Below are 20,120 nucleotides of genomic sequence, written 5' to 3' on the forward strand. Positions count from 1 at the left end.
CAATTTAAGCTGTCAGGTTGGAAAGGTCAGTTGTCATGAAGTCGTCATGAAATATATATTTTTATGGAATTTTGTGATTTTTTTTACAAATAACTGATAACTTTGAGCGTCATTATTTTAAAAAAATGACCTGGTTCGAATACATCTTTTTCCACCCTTGCTCTTCTGCATTTTCCTATCATATATTACATCAATAGGCATTTATTTTTAATCAAAATTAAGAAAATGTTGAACAAGAGGAAATTAAGTGCCTTACGAGTGTTTATTAAGAATTTAATAAATAAAAAAAAATTATTTGTAAAATAATTTAATATTTAATTTAAATAAATATAATTATTTAAACATTTTATTATTGCATCCTGTTAATGTTAAAAAACACTGAGGTGCAAATAGTATCTGCCAATATAAAGTATAGATAGCATCTAATTACTAGTTGCGCTTATTGCAAAGAGCTGATTATACATGGTGTAAATAGATTATATCACTATTTTTACCTACTGTAATTAGCCTATCACTAATGCTGCGTTCAGACCAGCCGCGGTAGAGGCGTCAAGCGCGAGTGATTTAAATTTTAAGTCAATGTGAAGATACGCTGACGCGCGTCTGGTGGTCTCGTGGCGCGAATGAGGCATTTAGTGCGGCGTGGTACATGCGATTCCGCCGTGAATTGAACGTTGCCACGGCAAAAGCGCGAGTTAAAAAATTTGAACTTTGGCGAAAAAACACACCACGTTAACCAATCAGGAGCTTGCTCTAGTAGTGACGTGATTACAGAAAACGAGCGGAGTCGCAGAAGCCCCTCCCATGACGCGAATTTCCATGTGAATGTCTCGACGACTAGAATTTAATGCGCGACTTTCACGTGCGAATGAAGCGAGTATACTTAAAATGTTCAAGCGGCAAACTAGACGCGGTAGACGCGAATTTGACACCTCAAATGTGGCTGGTGTGAACCCACGGTAAGAAAATGCAGCTATTGTCACTTAGTGTAAATTGCCACTGCCGAAACATAAAGGTGTGGAATGAGTGGGAATAAATTAATGGGGAGTAAATGATTACGGTTTAATAATTCCTTTAAGAAACAAGAATACCTTTCTTGAAGTAACTCCTCTTGTAGATGTCTTAGTTTTTGTCTCTCTGTGGGCACCTCCTCTTTCTGCTGAAGCCAGTCCTTCAAATGGTTTTGCTCTTTTTGCAAACTAAAAACACAGACAAAAAGACACATAATCTGATAAATGGATGAATGGATGGTTAGATAAATGAAATCACGCAATAACACCAAATGGCAGGTACGATGAGGGCTTAGTTCTGCGTACCTGTCAAGATTATCTAGGATGTCGTCAAGCTGTTTATGTCGTCCCTGGCAGTGAGCTCTGAGAGTGGCCAGTTCTCCTTCCTGTTCCTGCTGCCATGTGGAGAACAAAGCTTGAGCCTCAGAAGGCAATTTTTCGAGTCCACTTCTCTCAAACATCTCCTTCAACTGGCCCAGACGCTGTTCTCCTTCTTTAGAGGCTAGAAAACCCTGGAGAAAACAAATTATGGTATTGTTTAGTATTGTTATATAGATTTTACCTATCCTGTAATGGGGCATACACACCAAATGCGAGTTCAACGATTTGCGTGAGTAGATTACATACAAAGTCAATGCAAAGACGCGATCAGATGCGTCCTCGCATGGGACGATGCAAGTGATGCAATATGGGCACAGCGTTTGCCGCGAAAACATGCGCTATTCGCATCAAACGCATCTTGAAAATATTCAACTCGAGCGGAAAATTCAAATGACACGAAGTTAAATCCCGCGAGTACTCCAGAGCGAGTAACGTGATGCCCTGCGTTTGATGTGTACATAGCATAATAACTAATTGGACAGTGTGGCCCTAAGGGGGCATGTACACCAAGGCATTTACAGTTACAATCGGCGTATGTTTTTAACTATTTCCAATGGAAGCGCCATGCTTTTCGAAAACGTCCACAGCTGGCGGGTTTTGCCTGCGCCCAGAATTGGCATCCGCCAGCCACTTTCAGCTCCGTTTTAATGCTTTGGTGTACGCGCCGCCTAACATTTGAAGAACTGCGATGATTTCATAAACAAGCGGTTTCCATTAACCTTTAAATTGCTATACATCAATTTAGCAAAAATTACCATATACTGTATCACAAAAAGTTTTTACTCTCACATGATTTGGTTTTCCAGGGAAAAAAAGGAATATATTTTAACATGGCGGTCTATGGGAATTTACTCTCTTTTGGAGCCTGCCTCTAGCGGCCAGTTGATGAATTGCAGTTTAAGGGCCAATCTCATTTCTCTGTCTTACCCCTTCCCCTTTGTCTTCGTCTTCCTCTTGCCCCTCGAAACCGAGTAAAGGGGAAAGGGGTAAGACAGATCGTTCGTCTAAAAAATGAGACACCACTCGATTACCGTTTGCGTCACCTTCCCTTGCCGCTAACTGGCTGCTACGTAAACAGACAAGCATTGACAAACAAAGAAGATGCCGTTGTCTCAGGTTGTGGTACCGATTGCCTGAGCGGAGCTCAACAAATAGCGCATAACTTACAATTAAAACAGCTTTTTTATTTTATTAAAAGTATCATAAAACATGAGTGTCATAATATAATCTCACTTAAACTGCAGAAAATAACGTTACTTTCATTTGTGCGACTCCTTGACAGTTCGACGTTCATCAATAAAACGCCTTGATGCCGGCTCTCCTGAGATATTCCTACGTAAACGTTTACCCCTCTCTTTCAAGTGTGGTCCTTATCACACTTCGTTTCAAGGGCTATGTATCCCTACGCCTTGGCCCTAGCCCTTGATCAAACTGAGAATTGAGACACCACTTCGCCTCACATGAACGCGCAAAACCGAGGTGAAGGGGTAAGGAGTAAGACAGAGAAATGAGGAGCACCCTAAATCACTTCCGTATTGGCTTCATCAAAGAGATCGGAAGGTTGCCCCTCGGCTATAAATTCCCAGAAACACCTCATACGTGACGTACAAGGGTCTTTCCTTGCCATTAATGCTTGGATAATATGGCTGCATCTTCTTCGATTAAAAAATATGTCTAGTTTGTTGACTACAATATAACGTAAACCTACCAACATCCATCGCCATGATGATTTTTGGAATGACTTCTTGTGAGAGGAAAGAATTACATTTCAGTCGCATAACTTTGGTTAGTGGAAACTCTGTCATTTTGCAATGAAATATTTAGAAAATATTGCGAAAGTTTTGGGCAGAACCGTAATGGAAACCAGGCTGTATACTCCTTCAACATGTTTCAATCCAAGCCATGTGAAGCTCCTCTCCATCTTTAAAATGTCTTACATTCTTGTATTTACATTCAGCAGGTGTTTTTATCTTAACTGTATTACAAAAGTGAGGAAACAATACAGCTGTGCTCCTCCTGACTGCTACTCACCGTCAGTCTTTGCATGGATGCTTCCACATCCTCCCTTCTCTCTGGGTTCTCAAAACATTCATTCACAGACAGTTGCTCATCCTGCAACCATTCCTCAAATGAGTTGAATTTTTCTGCAAAGAAGCCAAAAGGGTCAGAGACTTTCATTTACAGCAAAATACCAGATCATAATTCATGACAACAATTTTGTGCTTTCACACCTTTGATAGTCTGCAGGAAGCTCTTCTCCCCCTGTTCTTTATTCTGACGAATCAGCTCCTTTGTTTCTGCGATGCTTTCTTTAAGACGCTTGCTGTGATTGATCAGGTCGTCCATTACTTGCGGTCCAGTAATACTGAACATGAGATTGATTTCTTTCAGCAGAGAGTCGGCCTGTTCCTCCTGGTCCAGAAGCTGCTCACTCAGGTCCTACAACAGAAAATAAAATCAGTAACATACACAAAAACAAATCTACTCATTTATTAATCATCTACTTTACCTGTAACTGTGCTTCCATCTGTGCGCGGTCTTCTGAATAGACCATTTCAGCTGAGGAACGTATGTTCTCCACAGATGACTGACTGGTGTTGATCTTCTGAGTTAGATGAGCTATAACTGTGAGGAGCTCCTGAAACACGTCTGTGCAGTCGGAGAAGAGCTCCTTCACCTGCTCCATTTTCTTTCTCAGGTTTGTTTCCATTATCTAAGAAAGAGGAGAGAGTGTGCATGAGTGTGTAGTTTAATTGGCAATAAAAAACACACAATTTTAAATAAGACAAATAAACAGAAAGCAATGTTTGTTCACCTGCAATTCAAGAGGAGATTCTTTGCTCTGAAGAAGTTCTTGGATCTCTAATAACTTTCTATGGAAATTTTCAATGTTGTCCTCCTGGCTTTGAATTTCATTCTAATAAACACAAAACAACATTACATGATGTAAGAATTTAGTCAGTTTTTTAGTCTGTTAATTATAACGTCTATATGTTTCTAAAAAATCAGCAGTACATTAAAAAACAATGTATTTAAAGGATTAGTCAATTTTCTTTAAAAAATCCAGATAATTTACTCACCACCATGTCATCCAAAATGTTGATGTCTTTCTTTGTTCAGTCGAAAACAAATCATGTTTTTTTGAGGAAAACATTCCAGGATTTTTCTCATTTTAATGGACTTTATTGGACACCAACACGTAACTGTTTAAAATTGCAGTTTCAACAGAGTTTCAAAGAACTCAAAACGATCCCAAACGAGGCATTAGGGTCTTATCTAGCAAAATAATTGTCATTTTTGACAAAAAAAATAAAAAATATGCACTTTTAAACCACAACTTCTCGTCTATCTCCGGTCCTGTCACTTGCCAGCGCGACATCACGTAATACGTCATCACGCCGAAAGGTCACGGATGACATATGCAAAACTATGCCCCAGTGATTACAAGTGTGGAGAAAGAGGACCGTTCCGACGTTGTTGTTTGTCGAATGATACTAATTAATGTCTTTGTGTCAGTTTATTGTTTAAAATGGTCCGCAAATGTGCGTTTCATATATGTAACACGTGACCTTTCTACGTCACTCCGCAATTACGTAAGGTCGCGCTGGCGCTTCACAGGACCAGAGATAGACGAGAAGTTGTGGTTTAAAAGTGCATATTTTTTCTTTTTCTAGTCAAAAATGACAATTGTTTCGCTAGATAAGACCCTTATGCCTCGTTTGGGATCGTTTTGAGTTCTTTGAAACTGCAATTTTAAACAGTTACGTGTTGGGGTCCATTAAAGTCCATTAAAATTAGAAAAATCCTGGAATGTTTTCCTCAAAAAACATAAGTTCTTCTCGACTGAACAAAGAAAGACATCAACATTTTGGATGACATGGTGGTGAGTAAATTATCTGGATTTTTTTTAAGAAAATGGACTAATCCTTTAAAGACACACCTTCATGCTGAGAACTTCACTCTCGCTGGTAAAAGGGTGAGACTCTGAGAAGATGATGAGTTTAGTGGAAGTCCAGCTGTCCAATTCTCCACCCAGAACCAGCTGTTTCTCCCACATCTCCTGAGCCACACGCAAGTTATCCATGTAACTGTCTGTTTTCTCTGACACCTGCCAAAGAGACAAAAATGTTTGCTTTTAGTAATTAAAACAATAAACATTTTATGATCATACAATGGTCAAACATTTGATGTGTGTTGGGTAAAGATGATTTTTATATTCTCACATCCAGCCAAGAGTCCACCAAACCATCTGCCTCCGTTTCAAATGGAGTTTCTGAGCAGTCAGGGATTTTTTTCAGATGAGACTGCAACTGTCTGCACACGACTCTGAACTCCTCTATCTTTGATCCGAGGCCACTGAGCTCCTCCTTTATACCAATGACCTACAACATGGACACATACTTAAAAACTATAGTTAACAGTATAAGATCTTTTAAAGGAATAGTCAATTTTCTTAAAAGAAAAATCCAGATAATTTACTCACCACCATGTCATCCAAAATGTTGATGTCTTTCTTTGTTCAGTCGAGAAGAAATTATGTTTTTTGAGGAAAACATTGCAGGATTTTTCTCATTTTAATGGACTTTAATAGAGCCGAACATTTAATACTTAACTCAACACTTAACAGTTTTTTTCAACGGAGTTTCAAAGGACTATAAATGATCCCAAACGAGGCATAAGGGTCTTATCTAGCGAAACGATTGTCATTTTTGACAAAAAAATATGTACTTTTAAACCACAACTTCTCGTCTAGATCCTGTGACCCCACGCAATACGTCATGACGTCAAGAGGTCACAGAGGACGAACGCAAAACTACGCCCCAGTGTTTACAAGTATTGAGAAAGAGGACCGTTCCGACGTTGTTGTATGTCGAATGATACTAATTAATGTCTTTGTGTCAGTTTATTGTTTAAATGGTCCGCAAATGTGCGTTTCATATATGTAACACGTGACCTCTCTACGTCACTACGCATTTACGTTAGGTCACGCAGGAAAGGACCTAGACAAGAAGTTGTGGTTTAAAAGTGCATATTTGTTATTTTTCTTGTCAAAAATGACAATCGGTTCGCTAGATAAGACCCTTATGCCTCGTTTGGGATTGTTTATAGTCCTTTGAAACTCCGTTGAAAAAAACTGTTAAGTGTTGAGTTAAGTATTAAATGTTGGGCTCTATTAAAGTCCATTAAAATGAGAAAAATCCTGCAATGTTTTCCTCAAAAAACATAATTTCTTCTCGACTGAACAAAGAAAGACATCAACATTTTGGATGACATGGTGGTGAGTAAATTATCTGGATTTTTTTTTAAGAAAATTGACTATTCCTTTAAAATAGTGAACATGGAAGTGATCATTATAGTTAAGGATATGACGTTGTGTTACGTACACACTAAAAAATAAGCATAAAAACTTGGTACAGGGGTGTGTGAAATTCGAGATAAACTTAAATTACAGATCCAAAACTGATATGTCTGGCTCTGAATTGTACCTATTTGACTTCCATTAGTAATGACTGACCCCTTGTGGTGCAAATTTTTAAATGACCTAAGTTTAAAGGGATAGTCATCCAACAATGAAAATTCTGTCATAGCTTAGTCACCATGATGTTGTTCTAAACCTGTATTCGTTTTTTTATTTTATTTTGATGAACACAAAAGAAGATATTTTGATAAATGATGGTAAGCACACAGCTGGCAGTAACCATTGACTTCCATAGTAGGAAAACAAATATCATGGAAGTACTTTGATAAATGATGAAGAAGATATTTTCATAAATGATGGTAAGCACACAGTTGACGCTACCTATTGAATTCCACCGTATTTGTTTTTCCTACTACGGAAGTCAATCGTTATCATTTATCAAAATAACTTATTTTGTGTTTATCAGAAAAAAATAAATTCATACAGGTTTAGAACAACATAAGAATGAGAAAATGGGTTAACTATCCCTTTAACTAGGTAACATTGTAACTGTAACATACAATAACACTTACACTGATGCTGAATAGCAATATGCAATTACACATAATCCTAAAAGACAGTACAACAAAGGATAATAAGTTAACATGTATCATATTATGATAAGGATTAGTCTGAGGTTGACATACTTTTGTGAGGAGGCGTTGCAGGTTGTCTTTGCCCATATATGACGCCTGCTCATTAATTGTTTGCTCCGCCCTCTGTAGAGTGTTGCCAAGGTAACTGCGACAGTTCTGAAACTTCTTTAGCAGTTCCATTAAAACGGTGCACTGCTCTTGTCTGTCAAACACACAAAAACATAAGCAACCTAGTATTTAGTTTATCTCTCCCAGATGAAATTTGTGAAAATTATCAGTTTATAGAGTGCTGCAGAGATGACGTATTTTTGTAGGCCAACTCAGAAGTTAGCAGAACACTGGTTCCCTCCCCAAAAAGCACATTCTTTTACCTTTTGCATTGGAAAAAAATTAACTCAAAAGTTTATGACAAAAGTTTTGTCCAACAAGATAATCTTCACAGATGAACAAAACTTTTATGAATTTTTATGTCTAAATGTGTTCACTAAATATAAAAAGCTAACCTCCTCAGCGAACTACAACAACGTCATCACCACCAAGCTTCCAACAGTTCTTTCCAATTTTATATCTTTATGCGTAATGAAGTCCCTGACAAAGTCTGCAGTGCCATGAAGCAACTTGTTAGCATCCACCCTTATAAAGACACTTTTAAACCTTTAAAAAAATCACAAATGGGGATATTACTGGTGTGTTTTATGTCGAAGAATAAAACGTGAAAATATCTTGGGCTTAGGTTAATCCGAGATTTTATTTAAGGAGTTTAACCAAAACCCCATTCAAAAAACCCATTGACTTCAGGATGATGGTACCGAAAGTGTTATGCTGCATTCACACCAGCCGCAGTAGAGGGTTCAATTTTAAGTCAATGTAAAGACGCGTTGACACGCGTCTGGAGGTCTCGCGGCGTGAATGAGGCGTTTAGCGTGGCACGGTATACGCGATTCCACTTCATTCGCGCAAATGCCGTGAATTGAGCCTTGCTGTGGCAAACGTGCGAGTTTAAAAATGTAAACTTTGACGGAAAAATGCAACGCGTTAACAAACCAGGAGCTTGCTCTAGTGATGTGATTACAGGAAGCGAGCAGAGTCGAGAGAGCTTCTGCTTCGTGACGCGAATTTCCGTGTGAATGTCTCAATGAGTAGAATTTCATGCACGGCTTTCACGCGCGAATGAAGCGAGTAAACTCAAAAGTTCAAGCTGCAAACTAGACTCAGTAGACGTAAATTTACGCCTCAAATGTGGCTGGTGTGAACCCACGTTTAAAATATCAACTCGCTTCAGGGGTATTGCCTACAAAAATATGTAATCCCTGCGGCATTCTTAACCACAAACAATAAGCCGAACAATATACATACTTTAAAAAAAGGTGCTTAAAACGTTCTTCACAGTGATGCCATTGAAGAACAATTTTTGGTTCCTCAAAGAACCATTCAGTCAAAGGTTAAAGAACCATTTATTTCATAACTTTTTATAGTCTAAAGCAGTGGTTCTCAAACTGGGGGCCCTGAGATGGGGCCAGGAGGAACCAAGTTAAATTACATTTTATAAAATACAATAATTTATCATACATTCTGTGTAATTAAACCACAGAAAAATAACGTTACTAACCAACAGCACCACATTGTATAATGGAATATGTTTTGTTTAATTAAATTATTTTGGAATGTTTTATGTCATATATTTTCTTTTGGGGGGCCATAAATGGATGCACCATACACAAGTGGGGCAGCACACCGAAAAAGTTTGAGAACCACTGGAGAACCTTTTTCTAAAGCAAAGAACCTTTTGTGAAACATAAATTGGTTGTTTAGTAAACAAAAAAGTGTCAACCTACCTGTCAGAAACAGATCTCTCTGTCTCATCCCAAAGGGATTTCAGTTCCTCCTCTGCTGGATCATGCTCCTCTTTCTGTGTGGAGAGTTCGGACAGAGCCATCTTGATGCTTTGGTATTCCGGGCGAAGTGAGTTAAGTTGAGATTCAAGATCGGACAGCGCACGCATCCTGGATATAGATGTACACATACAGTAGGATCAAAGATAGAGAAAAAAACTGAATAAACACATCCTCTAATGGATTTATTTGAATTCTGCATGCGCAAAGCATGTACTTATGAATTTATATCTTTAAAGGGACACTCCACTTTTTTGAAAATATGCTCATTTTCCAGCTCCCCCATAGTTAAAAAAGTCCCCTTAGTAACTTTCAATAGCAGGGGACTATTTTGAGGCGCTGCGTAATATCACTACGCCTGCTGCAGCCATGTTACAGCAGCAAAGTCACTGATTATTACGCCAGAATGAGAATATAGTTCCTAGCATATCTGCCTAGAAAATGGCAACTTTTAATTTTACGTTGGTCTTAGTACACGTAGAACACATGTAACTACAGAAGAGTCAAGTTTTAAATAGGAAAAATATCGAAACTCTTTGGTTATTTTTTACCGCAATGCTAATTATCTAATCAGACTCAATAAATTATGCTAAGCTATGCTAAAAATTGTAGCGCCAGACCCGGAGATCGGCTGAATGGATTCCAAAATAGTAAAAATCAAATGTTTAAATGTTTGTACATGTCAGATCCATTTACAGCAGTAAACGCACATTCCTAATCCAAATCTATCTGTCTAAGTAAGAATCATTCGTACCTGTGCTGTACGGCTGGCAAGGTGGGATCCTTCAGTCCCTGTTTCTCTGCTGCCCCTTGCACCTTCCTCAGCTCAGCCAGCATTGTCTTTCTCCTCAGACCAAATCCGTGGCTCTTCTGTTCCTTCTGGAGGTCCTTCTGTCGAATAATCAACCTGTCATCTACCTCCTCCACCTTGCGCACCAGGACCCCCACCATGTCCAGGCAGGAAACAGGGCTGCCGTCCTGGGTCACGTCGAGCTGTGCTCCACCCAAGAGCTGATCTAGCTGCGGAGCCTTATCATTGAGACTGCTGACTCCCTTCCTGATAAGTGCCAGTTTAGATCTGCTGTCCTGCAGCACCGCAGCATCACTGCTGGAAGCGCTCTGCACAGCAGTCACATCCAGCTCGACGGTGCGCAGGGACATGAGGAAGCGATCGAGGGCACGGGCAGCGGCGTCACTCTTGCGCACTTGTTGTCTGAGGTGGTCCAGGCTGGATCTGTGATTCAGAACCACCTGAGTGAGAGGTGACCGGTCACGCAGGTCCAGATGACTAGGCTCAGAGTCGAATCGAGAGAGACGATCCATCTCTGCTTGGATACTTTCGTCTAAATCCTAAAAGTGAAACAGTCAGGCATTCAGAAAAAATGAAGGGATGGAGAATGAGATCAACACAAGTTGCTTCCGGCAGGATGTTGAAAAGGAATTACAAATTATAAATTAATTTCTAAATATATAAACATAAATATCTCTTACCTTCACATCTCTCAATATGGCAGGGTTGGCTAGTGTGTATCCCTTAATGTCTTTAGGTACTTTAATGAACTTGTCCAGCCTTTCAGAAACCTCAGAGATCTTCTGCTTAACTGAGTCCATGAGCTCCAGTGCTGCTCCCAGTGAATCCACCCTGATGAAGTGAAGAGAAAAAATTGGATTCAACAAACAATACTACACATACAACAGCACTGACATGATTGTTCAAACTACAGAAGGAAAATGTTTTTTTTTTGTGATGCAAACGCACCTGCGCTGTAACTGTGACCTCTGATCTCTCCACCTGACAGTGAGCTCAGTCCGGTCCTGTTCGGCAGTGCGGTCTTTAAACTGTACAGCCTGCATGCACAGTGTTTCATAATCCTTCCACAATGACTCTGTTTCGTCCCACAGAGACTAAAAAAAAAAACACAACAAACATTTCAGGGTTGGAAAAAACACAATTTAGCCAATAGACAAAATCAACCTGCTTTTTAAACACAAATTAAGTTTCTATTTTAAAGCTTTAAAAAGTGGACATTGGTACATTTTTTCCTTAGCACTGCAAAGGTCTAAACATTATAATGATTATCTCTCTCAAAAAAGAGCAGCAATTTTTGTGAAATCTATTTCTTTTGAATTACCTTTAATTCTCTGTGTCGTTTTTGCAGGTCTGTGGGAGTGACTGATTCTGAAGGACGATCTCCCAGCATGCATTGCTCGTTTCTGTTCAGCTGAGTCAACAGTGCAAACCTGCAGCTGCGGTACCTGAGAAGGCCAAGAACTAAACTGTATTGAAGATTTTGACAAAATACTTACGAGTTTCTTAAAAGCAACTGGTGTGTATGTCAGGGTTGCCAACTCTCACACATTTGGCGAAAAACACACGCTTTGGGGCTTTATCCACTGATCTTTATAAAAATGACTGGATTGCGCATAGAACGCTTGACGTAACAGCATGAGGTGAAGCCAGCGCAGAGTTCGAGCGGCCATCTTGGTAAGTCCAAGAGCGTCATTGACTTACATTTAAAATCATGATCTAAATTCACCCGGTTTACAGCGTATCAGTCACGCAAAATGGTCTTTCGTGGCTGCTCGAACACATTCAACCACATGCGCGTTTACACCACAAAAGCAATCTGGTCGAAAGTGTTTTCAACTACCTCTGAATGTGGTCCGAAGTGGACAAGCTCAAAACGTTTTGAACACCGTTTACACGTGTCTTTAGCGTTGTCCACTTGTTATCCAATCGATGAAAACACATCTTAATACCAAGTGTATACCAGTATTCAAACACATACTGTACAACAAACTTAAACTTTTCTTGTTAATTTATCCCCATACCTGTCTTCCTCCACACTTGTTTGTTTCGCTATTTCTCTCTTCTCCACAGTTCGTGGTTGTGGGGGGCTGACTGCTGTGGCCGCCTAAAACAAATTGCACAGTCAGTACACTGCAAAAAATGACTTTCTTAGTATTTTTGTCTTGTTTTCAGTACAGACATAAACACAGTTTGGTTTTCTGTGTCCCCAGTCTGGTCATGCAGGTTGTCTGGTTTTAGAGGGGTCTTTTATGTCAGATGATCAGGCTGGGTGACTAGCTAAACCAGTTTATGTTGGTTAATACCTTTTCAGCAGTAACAACATCCAACAAATTCACATTTTGTCTTTTGAAAAGAAAAGAAATTCACATTTTGAAAAGAAATACCTCTGTAACAATAACCTCTTTGGGCTTCTCAGGGGATGGTGGGACCGTTTGTGCTTTCGGAGCAGGTGGCTCTTTTGTTTGGTCCATTTGTAAACTATAAGGCAGTAAGAAAAGGTCAAATATAATAAAGGGAGTGAAATGGCAAGCAGAAGACAATATTTTTATTACAGCATAAATGCAACATATCGGACAGAAACAGCAGGTTTCAGCATGACTTTTCAGCATTATGACCTGCAGTGGAGCAACCTACAGTAATCTTCCTTGGTTACCTGCTGTCTGGTGAAGGTGTGTCTTGATCTCCACTAAACTGCCGCTGGATGGCAGCGAGTCTCCTTTCGCACTCTTTAAGTTGGGCCTGTGCGAGCCTGTGTGCATCCTCAGGGCTCAGTGTATCACACAACTCCTTCAGAGCTTCCAGATGCTGCCCTGCCTGTGCCAGACTGCCATCTGCCGAAAAACAGGCCTGCAGGTACAGAGAGGAAAAAAATCATTAAACCCATAGATATTATTACTGTCTCACTGCAGTATTTTCAGTGCTAGAGAGAGAGAGAGACTGGTACTGTAAACTGGTTAAGAGGATAAACAACAAAAATGTAAGATGTAGGGTCTATTGGAGCCTAACAATGAATGGCAAATACAATAAATGTCAAATAGAGAAAAGACCAAAGAAAGAAATGTTAATGCAGCCAGGAGGAATTCATCCCCACACCCATTCAATGATGTCTCTTCATGCTCTGCAAGCATGAACAAAAAACTTTACCTCTTCTTTTGATTCTGTCATTGGTTCAGGTGTATGGTTGAGTTTTTGTCTCATAAAGTGCATCTCACATGTCTCAACTATGCGGTTAAAATGCTGACGGGTTATCTCATATCTGAGTTGCCTCAAATATTCGGATATTTGAGCTCGTATAGCCTGAAAACAATAACGAGATGATACAAACAAGAGCAAGCAAATTTCACACACAAACAGTGCATAGCATTTCTGTTAGATCTGTTAGATATTTTTTAGTTTTAAAACATCACAAGTCACACAACAGATGAACACAGGAATAGATTTTAATACACAAATACCTCCCACTGTGTTCTAACAGAATGAGTGAAAAACTCCATGTCTCTTAGTTCTGATGGGGTGCAGAAAGCCTCCATCCCCTCAGCTGCCCTCAAGAACTCTTCAAGGAGCTCAGTGTCAAGAGCCCTTAATGTCTCCTAAACAAACCAACAATTCCTGCACTTCAGAACTGGAAACTTTTTTTCATTTTCTGAATCCCAAAAGTACAATATATATTTACTGGTGTAACTGGATTTTGCGAACAATGGCACAACAAAACTATAGTGTGTCTAAAATTAACTAACCTCCTTGACTAATGCTTGTTCATCTGTCAACTGCTTCTCCTTGAATACATTGACAGCTTCGAGAATGTGTTCTTGAAGACAGTGCTTTGCTTCCTCAAATCTATTCCTTACCAAGGCCTGTGCCTTTGAATAAGCTTCTGTGTAGGTTTGAGGGGGGGCCAGGGCAAGTGCTGGCTGCTTAACCCGAGGAGTTGGCTGCTGCTGTGATGGTTCCTGTACTAATACTTCGAGCTTCGTTGTGACTTGGGACAGAAGCTGGGTCTGGGCTACTTGGCTTTTAGGTGGGGTATCTGTCTTAGATGGACCAAGTTGTTGCTGAGGTTGCTGTGTACCTCGTGTTGATGCTTGTGATGATGGGTGATTCCATGGAGCTACAGGCTGAGGAACACCTTGCATCTGGGCAGAGACTTGAGTCTGATGTTCTGCACGAACAGAATCCCACTGTTGTTGAGAGCTCTGTGGTCTCTGTAGATCTTGATATTGGGGGTACTGAGGACGTGGTCCCTGTCCTTGAGTCTCAGCTTCAGAGTATCCCGAAATGACAGGCCTCCAGTGCTGGGAAGGAACCATAGGGTGAATTGGACCTTGGGGTCTTATCTGTCCATAAGGATGTGGCAATGATTCAGATCCAGGAGAGGGCCACTGTGGAGGCTGTGGCTGGGGTTTAGTGTAAACTGGGATTTGAGGTTGTATTTGTACCTGACCTGAAGTTTGGCAAGTGGAGTAGGTATGGGTCACTATGCCTGGTGTTATTGGAGGCCATTGCTGAGTTTGAGTTGGATGGACACTTTGAGATTGGGGATAATTTTGGAAATGGCCCTGGGGCTGCATTTGGGAAGAGACGGTAATAGGTCCTTGGGGTTGACTGTAAGTTTGGGTGACACTTTCTGGTTTACTGAAAACCCAGTGAGGTTGCCCTTGTGGTTGAATCATAAACTGTGCACGGCCCTGATCTTTGACCTGGGTTTGACCTAACATTTGGCCTTGAGAATAGAGGGATGCCTGAGGCTGAGGCATAGAGATGATTCTGGGTGGTATGGGAGTTGACCTTTTGGGTTCAGGGGGAATCACAGGTTGAGATTGCTGTGAGGGTTGCTGGGACTGAATCTGAACTACAATCTGTGGTGATTGTTGCCTCTGCATCATTACTTGTGATTGAATAGATACTGGTTGCTGCTGGACTGTTGATCTGTTAGTGCCTTGGGGCATTCCTTGAGACACTGGAAATCTTTGTGGTTGAGGCACTGAAGGAGACTGGGTGGGTTGTTGTTGCCACTGTGCCAAAATATGAGGCTCCATGGGAGCCAGAGACTGTTGTTGTGTTTGTTTCTGAATTAACACTTGAGGTTGTTTTGATATTACACTTTGTGTTTGAGGTTGCATTTGTTGCTGAATAGGTGCAATGGGGTGTGCTGTTTGTGATGTTATTTGAGCTTGACTTGAAATAGAGGTTTGTTGTTGTTGGGTCAATACCGGATGAATCGTCACTGGCTGTTGTGGTTGTTTTTGGGTCACTGGTGGTGCTGAAGTTGTTGGTGTAGTTTGAGGTAGTTTTTGTGCCCCTACAAGGGGTTGGTGTTGTGCAACTGGTTGTTGTTGTTTTAGCTGTTTTGCCTTACTCTGGACAATGCTTTGTGACTGCACATGAATTGCACCTTGAGCAACCTGAACAGAACTTGAGCCTCCCAGAGCCACAGGTGACATAGTAGCAACTGTCTGTGGTGATGCTTTAGGACTGACTAGACTTTTGTCTTGAGGCTCTGAATGAGAGAACATCACTTGAGCCGGATGTTGGGTAACACTTTCCAAATGACCACTTTGTTGAAGCCAAGGTCTGTTCCGTGCCTGGGATTTCCTTTGTTTCATCTGCTGGTTATTTGGAGCTTGATGTTTGCCTGCCCCCTTATTCTGTAGCTGCATTTCTGTTTGAAACTGAGACTGTGGCAGAGCTGGTGTTTGTACCTGAACTACCTGCATCTCTGGTTTAACCTGAGACTGTGGCCGGGCTGGTGTTTGTTCTTGAACTACCTGCTGTTTTTGTACAGAGGATACAACCTGAATTTTTCCATGCTGAGGTTTCATTTGCGGCTGCTGTGCTAATTGTTGTTTATTTTTAACTTGTGGTGCTGCTTGTTGCATTTTCTGTTGAGATTGTTGGGCTGTGACTGGAGTTTTCATTTGCAACTGGTTCTGCATGTCTGACTGTTGCTGAGTCACACATTGTGATAAAGATTGTTGGCTTCCTTCACGATGCCTTGAGAGAACTTCTTTTCTTGTTTGAGATTGGACAACCTCTTGTGACTTAATTTCAGTGAACTGGGCACGGGAGTGTTCCTGTTGCTCACTGGGGTGCACTTGAGGACTTCCTTTTACTTTTTCACACTCTTCTACAACAATCATGGGCACAGGCTCATTAGATGGCTTGGGTTCAAAGCCTATAGCTTGGGAAGTTACATCCACGGGTATTTGAGAGGATACTCTGACTTTGACTGTAGGTTGGGGGTCACTTAGGCCAGGAGCACTTGAGGGAAAGTGCTGGATTGAGCTGACTGTTTGGGGCTTCTGAGTTTGGGGCTCTTCCTGTGTCTCCCGAGGTTGGACAAAGATCTTGGGAGGTGGCTCATCTCTAGCAGGGCTTCTGTCTCTGCAAACCCCCAAAGAGCTCAACATTCCTACTGCTTCCTGTTGAGATTTTGCAAGGTTAATCTATAATTTCTGAAAGTGTGCTGTTTCAGCCGCATACCTAATATATATTAGAATTTTAGAGTGTTAACTGTAATTCTAAAAACACTGGACAAACCTGTGACTTTTCGACAGCAGCGCGAACCCTGTCTTGCATGTTGGATGCAATGAGATACTGAAGTGGGGAATTTTTCTGACTTGTCATCACCATAACCTGCAGATCCTGTTCCTCCATTACCACCTGACCTTCCAACTGTAATCCCCTCGAAATCAACAGCTTCAGGGAAAAATAAATAAAATGAGAGGTAAAGACAGTAAAGAGGGAAAGAGAGGAAATAGTTTGTCACTTTGTGACAAAAAAAATTCAAGGTGCATGTAGGGTACATGAAAACTAAATATATTTTGGGTTTTATGGCTCTTAAACTTTTGTAGGTGGCAGACAACAGTAAAACAGCAGTTACACTAAATCTGCGGATCACCTAGCACGCCAAATCTGAGAGGGGTCATGAACTACCTCTACAGTTTTGAGTACAAATGTTTCCTAAAAATATTCTCATTTTAACAGTTCCAAAATGTATTGATAACTTTCAAATTAAAGACATACTATGCAGTTATTTTACCTTAATATAAGAGCTTCAAAGTTATTTCGGTGGTAAACAAAGTCATAGTAGGGCGAATCATCCTCCTGTTGAAGCTTGAGGAGGACGCAGCTAGCAAAACCAGCAATGCAAGCTTGAGAGAACTGCCCCTGACAAATCCACTGACGAATCACGACTTGCTTTACGGCAACGACGTCACACACGTTAGTCTTGTTCGACTTCATGCGGTGCTGCAAGAACCGACTGCCGGATGACGTCAAAGTACCGCGAGAATGATCCGAGACGGCACCTTGGCATCATCCGGCTGTCGGTTCTTGCAGCGCCGCATGAAGTCGATCAAGCTTATAACAACAACTGCACGCGCGAATTTGAGACGTGAGGCTAAACTATTTAAAAGTTAAGCAAGCGCGTTTGGAAGAGAGAAGGAAAAGAGAATCTGACCGCGTTAGGAACCGGACAAGAGTCCCACTCGGTCAGGTTTTTACTCGTTGGCGTGAGCTAAAAGACAGCACTGGATGCAACAGAGATGCTGATCTGGCAATCTTGTTGATGGACTAGTAAGTAAATCTCTTATTTGTAAACTTGTTTGCGGTCTATGTTGTATGTTGTTGCGCTTGCTTGTAGTACAGACCACCAGTTTAAGAATAACTAATATATACTCACACGAACTCTGGGGTCCTGTCCTCTTTTCTGCCTATGTGTTTCCTCCTTTAGGACCTGGTAAAGCTCTCTGGCTTCAGTCTCCCAATGTAAGAGTTCAGCCAGACGACAGTACAAACCACTTACACTCAAACGCAACTCATCACACACCTGTTCAGCCTCACAGAGTGTCTGCAACACCTGAATATACAGCCACACAAGTATACAGTATATGATGAAAAAATAAAAATAATCCATGTCTGTTCTAGCATAAAATAACTTTATTTACCTCAGGAATGGCCTGCTGAAGTTTGCTTAGGGTCTCGCGGGAGCAGTCTAAAGATGGAGTGAGGGCCTCAAGATCCACATCCTTTACTTTCTTCATCATAAACTATAAAAAATTTAAATCAGACCTGATTAACTACTGTTTAAATACTGAATGACCCAAATGAGCAGTCACAAAATCAATGAACTGAAATTCTCTTTCAACTCATGTGTAAGTAACCGAAACAAAAACAGAAATTTACATAGCAACTAATTAAAGAGGCTGAGTAGGTAGTATCATTTTTGTCTTTACATATGCATGGTCGTGTGAGTACAAGTGAATGTGTGTGCATACCTGCAGTCTCTTGGTATAAATTCGTAGTGGTACAGAAAGAACCTCCACAGGTTCTTTCAGTAACTGTGTGGCCTCTCTTATCAGGGCTTGGACTGTCTGAGCACTAGATGGGTCAATGCTGGGCTCCTCAGCCGATGCCTGGAACATACAACTTACTTATAAATATGGTACACTTCGACTATTTGCTGGACTGTCTGTCTGGTGCATTTTGACCAAACTTCTGTCAAGTTAAGAGGGACACATTTTATAAGTTGTATTTATGCTTTGAACATAATGGGTGACTCACAAACTGTGTTGTTTTGGCAAAGTCAGCCCAGAGCAGATTTATCTTGCAAAGTTCGTCCGAAATGGCACGGCTAGTCTGTGGGTCTGTGACCTCCATCAGGAAGTTGCCAACTTCATTCAGATGAGCCTGGCGAGAGCTCCACTCTGACATCATCGATAAGGTAACCTGGAGAACCAATGCAAGATAATGTTATAAAGTATAACAGCATTTACATACACTTTTTAAATGTAGAGTCTGTAATGTTTTTGATGTAAAAGTACTTTTTACTACACCTCTATTTACACCTTTTATTACAACAAGACATTTATAGGCTGGTTTTCAAGAACAGTGTATCCAGTAAGGTTATGGTTCACTATCAAAACAGTTGGTTTTAGTTCAACAAATAGTGTGAGTCTAGGATGGCACTATTGTATCTGTTTGGCCACCTTCGTTTAATCAGATCATTAAGTTACTGTTTTTTGCAATTCTGTTTGGTGATGCTAATGGCACAAACACACCTGAAACTTTTAAAGGGGACATTTCACAAGACTTTTTTAAATGTAAAAAAAAATATTTGGTGTCCCCAGAGTACATATGTGAAGTTTTAGCTCAATATACATATAGATCATTTATTATAGCATGTTAAAATTACCACTTTGTAGGTCTGAGCAAAAATTTGTCGTTTTTGAGTGTGTCATCTTAAATGCAAATGAGCTGATCTCTGCACTAAATGGCAGTGCCATGGTTGGATAGTGCAGATTAAGGGGGCGGTATTATCCCCTTCTGACATCACAAGGGGAGCCAAATTTCAATGAGCTATTTTTTCACATACTTGCAGAGAATAGTTTACTGAAACTAAGCTACTGGGTTGATCTTTTTCACATTTCCTAGGTTGATACAAGCACTGGGGACCCAATTATAGCACTTAAACAGATTTTCAAGATATGTCCCCTTTATTAGATAAAGCCAAGATAATGTAGGGTCCATGCGCATCTTTTCTCAATGTACACGCAAGTCTGTTCACCTCTGATATCTGTCCGTGTCGGTGACCATGTGGCCCCTGCTCCATCCACGCGTAGAGTGATGTGTACGTGTCACAGTAAGAGTCCCACGCCCCAAGCACACGTCCAATAGTTCCCTTCACCATCCGTACACCCTCCAGAGTCGCTGCCACATCCGCTTCCAATTCAGACACCTGACGATTCACCTGACCGGAGTTTTCAGCTGTAGGATCAAATCAATAATTGTTAATTGCTTAACTAAACAACACTTTTTACAAAATAATATCAAGGTAAAGAACAATTTCAACGCTAAAGTGACACTGTTTCTTATATGACCATTTAAATGACATTGAAACAAGCTTTCTAACTTTTTTAGCAGCATCTTAAAGCAACACTATGTAGTTTTTTACCTTTAAATAATGTCTCTAAA

At 40.6% G+C, this 20,120-nt stretch overlaps 1 protein-coding gene across 1 annotated transcript in view; it reads right to left on the reverse strand.

Annotated features, from left to right (window-relative positions):
* The window catches only part of syne2b (spectrin repeat containing, nuclear envelope 2b), a 191,307-nt gene that overhangs the window by 155,989 nt on the left and 15,198 nt on the right, over positions 1–20,120 (reverse strand). Inside the window, exons 18-43 of the mRNA XM_073873482.1 lie at positions 19,714–19,913; positions 18,711–18,875; positions 18,425–18,562; positions 18,095–18,196; positions 17,830–18,006; positions 16,686–16,844; positions 13,886–16,567; positions 13,604–13,738; positions 13,293–13,445; positions 12,802–12,995; positions 12,533–12,626; positions 12,170–12,252; positions 11,470–11,593; positions 11,097–11,242; positions 10,829–10,979; positions 10,092–10,687; positions 9,281–9,448; positions 7,497–7,647; positions 5,615–5,773; positions 5,332–5,499; positions 4,207–4,308; positions 3,901–4,104; positions 3,623–3,830; positions 3,423–3,535; positions 1,317–1,522; positions 1,092–1,199 (exon numbers count right to left, since the gene is read on the reverse strand). Coding sequence (XP_073729583.1) covers positions 1,092–1,199; positions 1,317–1,522; positions 3,423–3,535; positions 3,623–3,830; positions 3,901–4,104; positions 4,207–4,308; positions 5,332–5,499; positions 5,615–5,773; positions 7,497–7,647; positions 9,281–9,448; positions 10,092–10,687; positions 10,829–10,979; positions 11,097–11,242; positions 11,470–11,593; positions 12,170–12,252; positions 12,533–12,626; positions 12,802–12,995; positions 13,293–13,445; positions 13,604–13,738; positions 13,886–16,567; positions 16,686–16,844; positions 17,830–18,006; positions 18,095–18,196; positions 18,425–18,562; positions 18,711–18,875; positions 19,714–19,913 — 6,886 coding nt within the window. The remainder of the gene's footprint in view (positions 1–1,091; positions 1,200–1,316; positions 1,523–3,422; positions 3,536–3,622; positions 3,831–3,900; positions 4,105–4,206; positions 4,309–5,331; positions 5,500–5,614; positions 5,774–7,496; positions 7,648–9,280; positions 9,449–10,091; positions 10,688–10,828; positions 10,980–11,096; positions 11,243–11,469; positions 11,594–12,169; positions 12,253–12,532; positions 12,627–12,801; positions 12,996–13,292; positions 13,446–13,603; positions 13,739–13,885; positions 16,568–16,685; positions 16,845–17,829; positions 18,007–18,094; positions 18,197–18,424; positions 18,563–18,710; positions 18,876–19,713; positions 19,914–20,120) is intronic.

The sequence above is a fragment of the Misgurnus anguillicaudatus genome, chromosome 11 (assembly GCF_027580225.2).
Source record: "Misgurnus anguillicaudatus chromosome 11, ASM2758022v2, whole genome shotgun sequence".
In the NCBI taxonomy this organism is placed as follows: domain Eukaryota; kingdom Metazoa; phylum Chordata; class Actinopteri; order Cypriniformes; family Cobitidae; genus Misgurnus; species Misgurnus anguillicaudatus.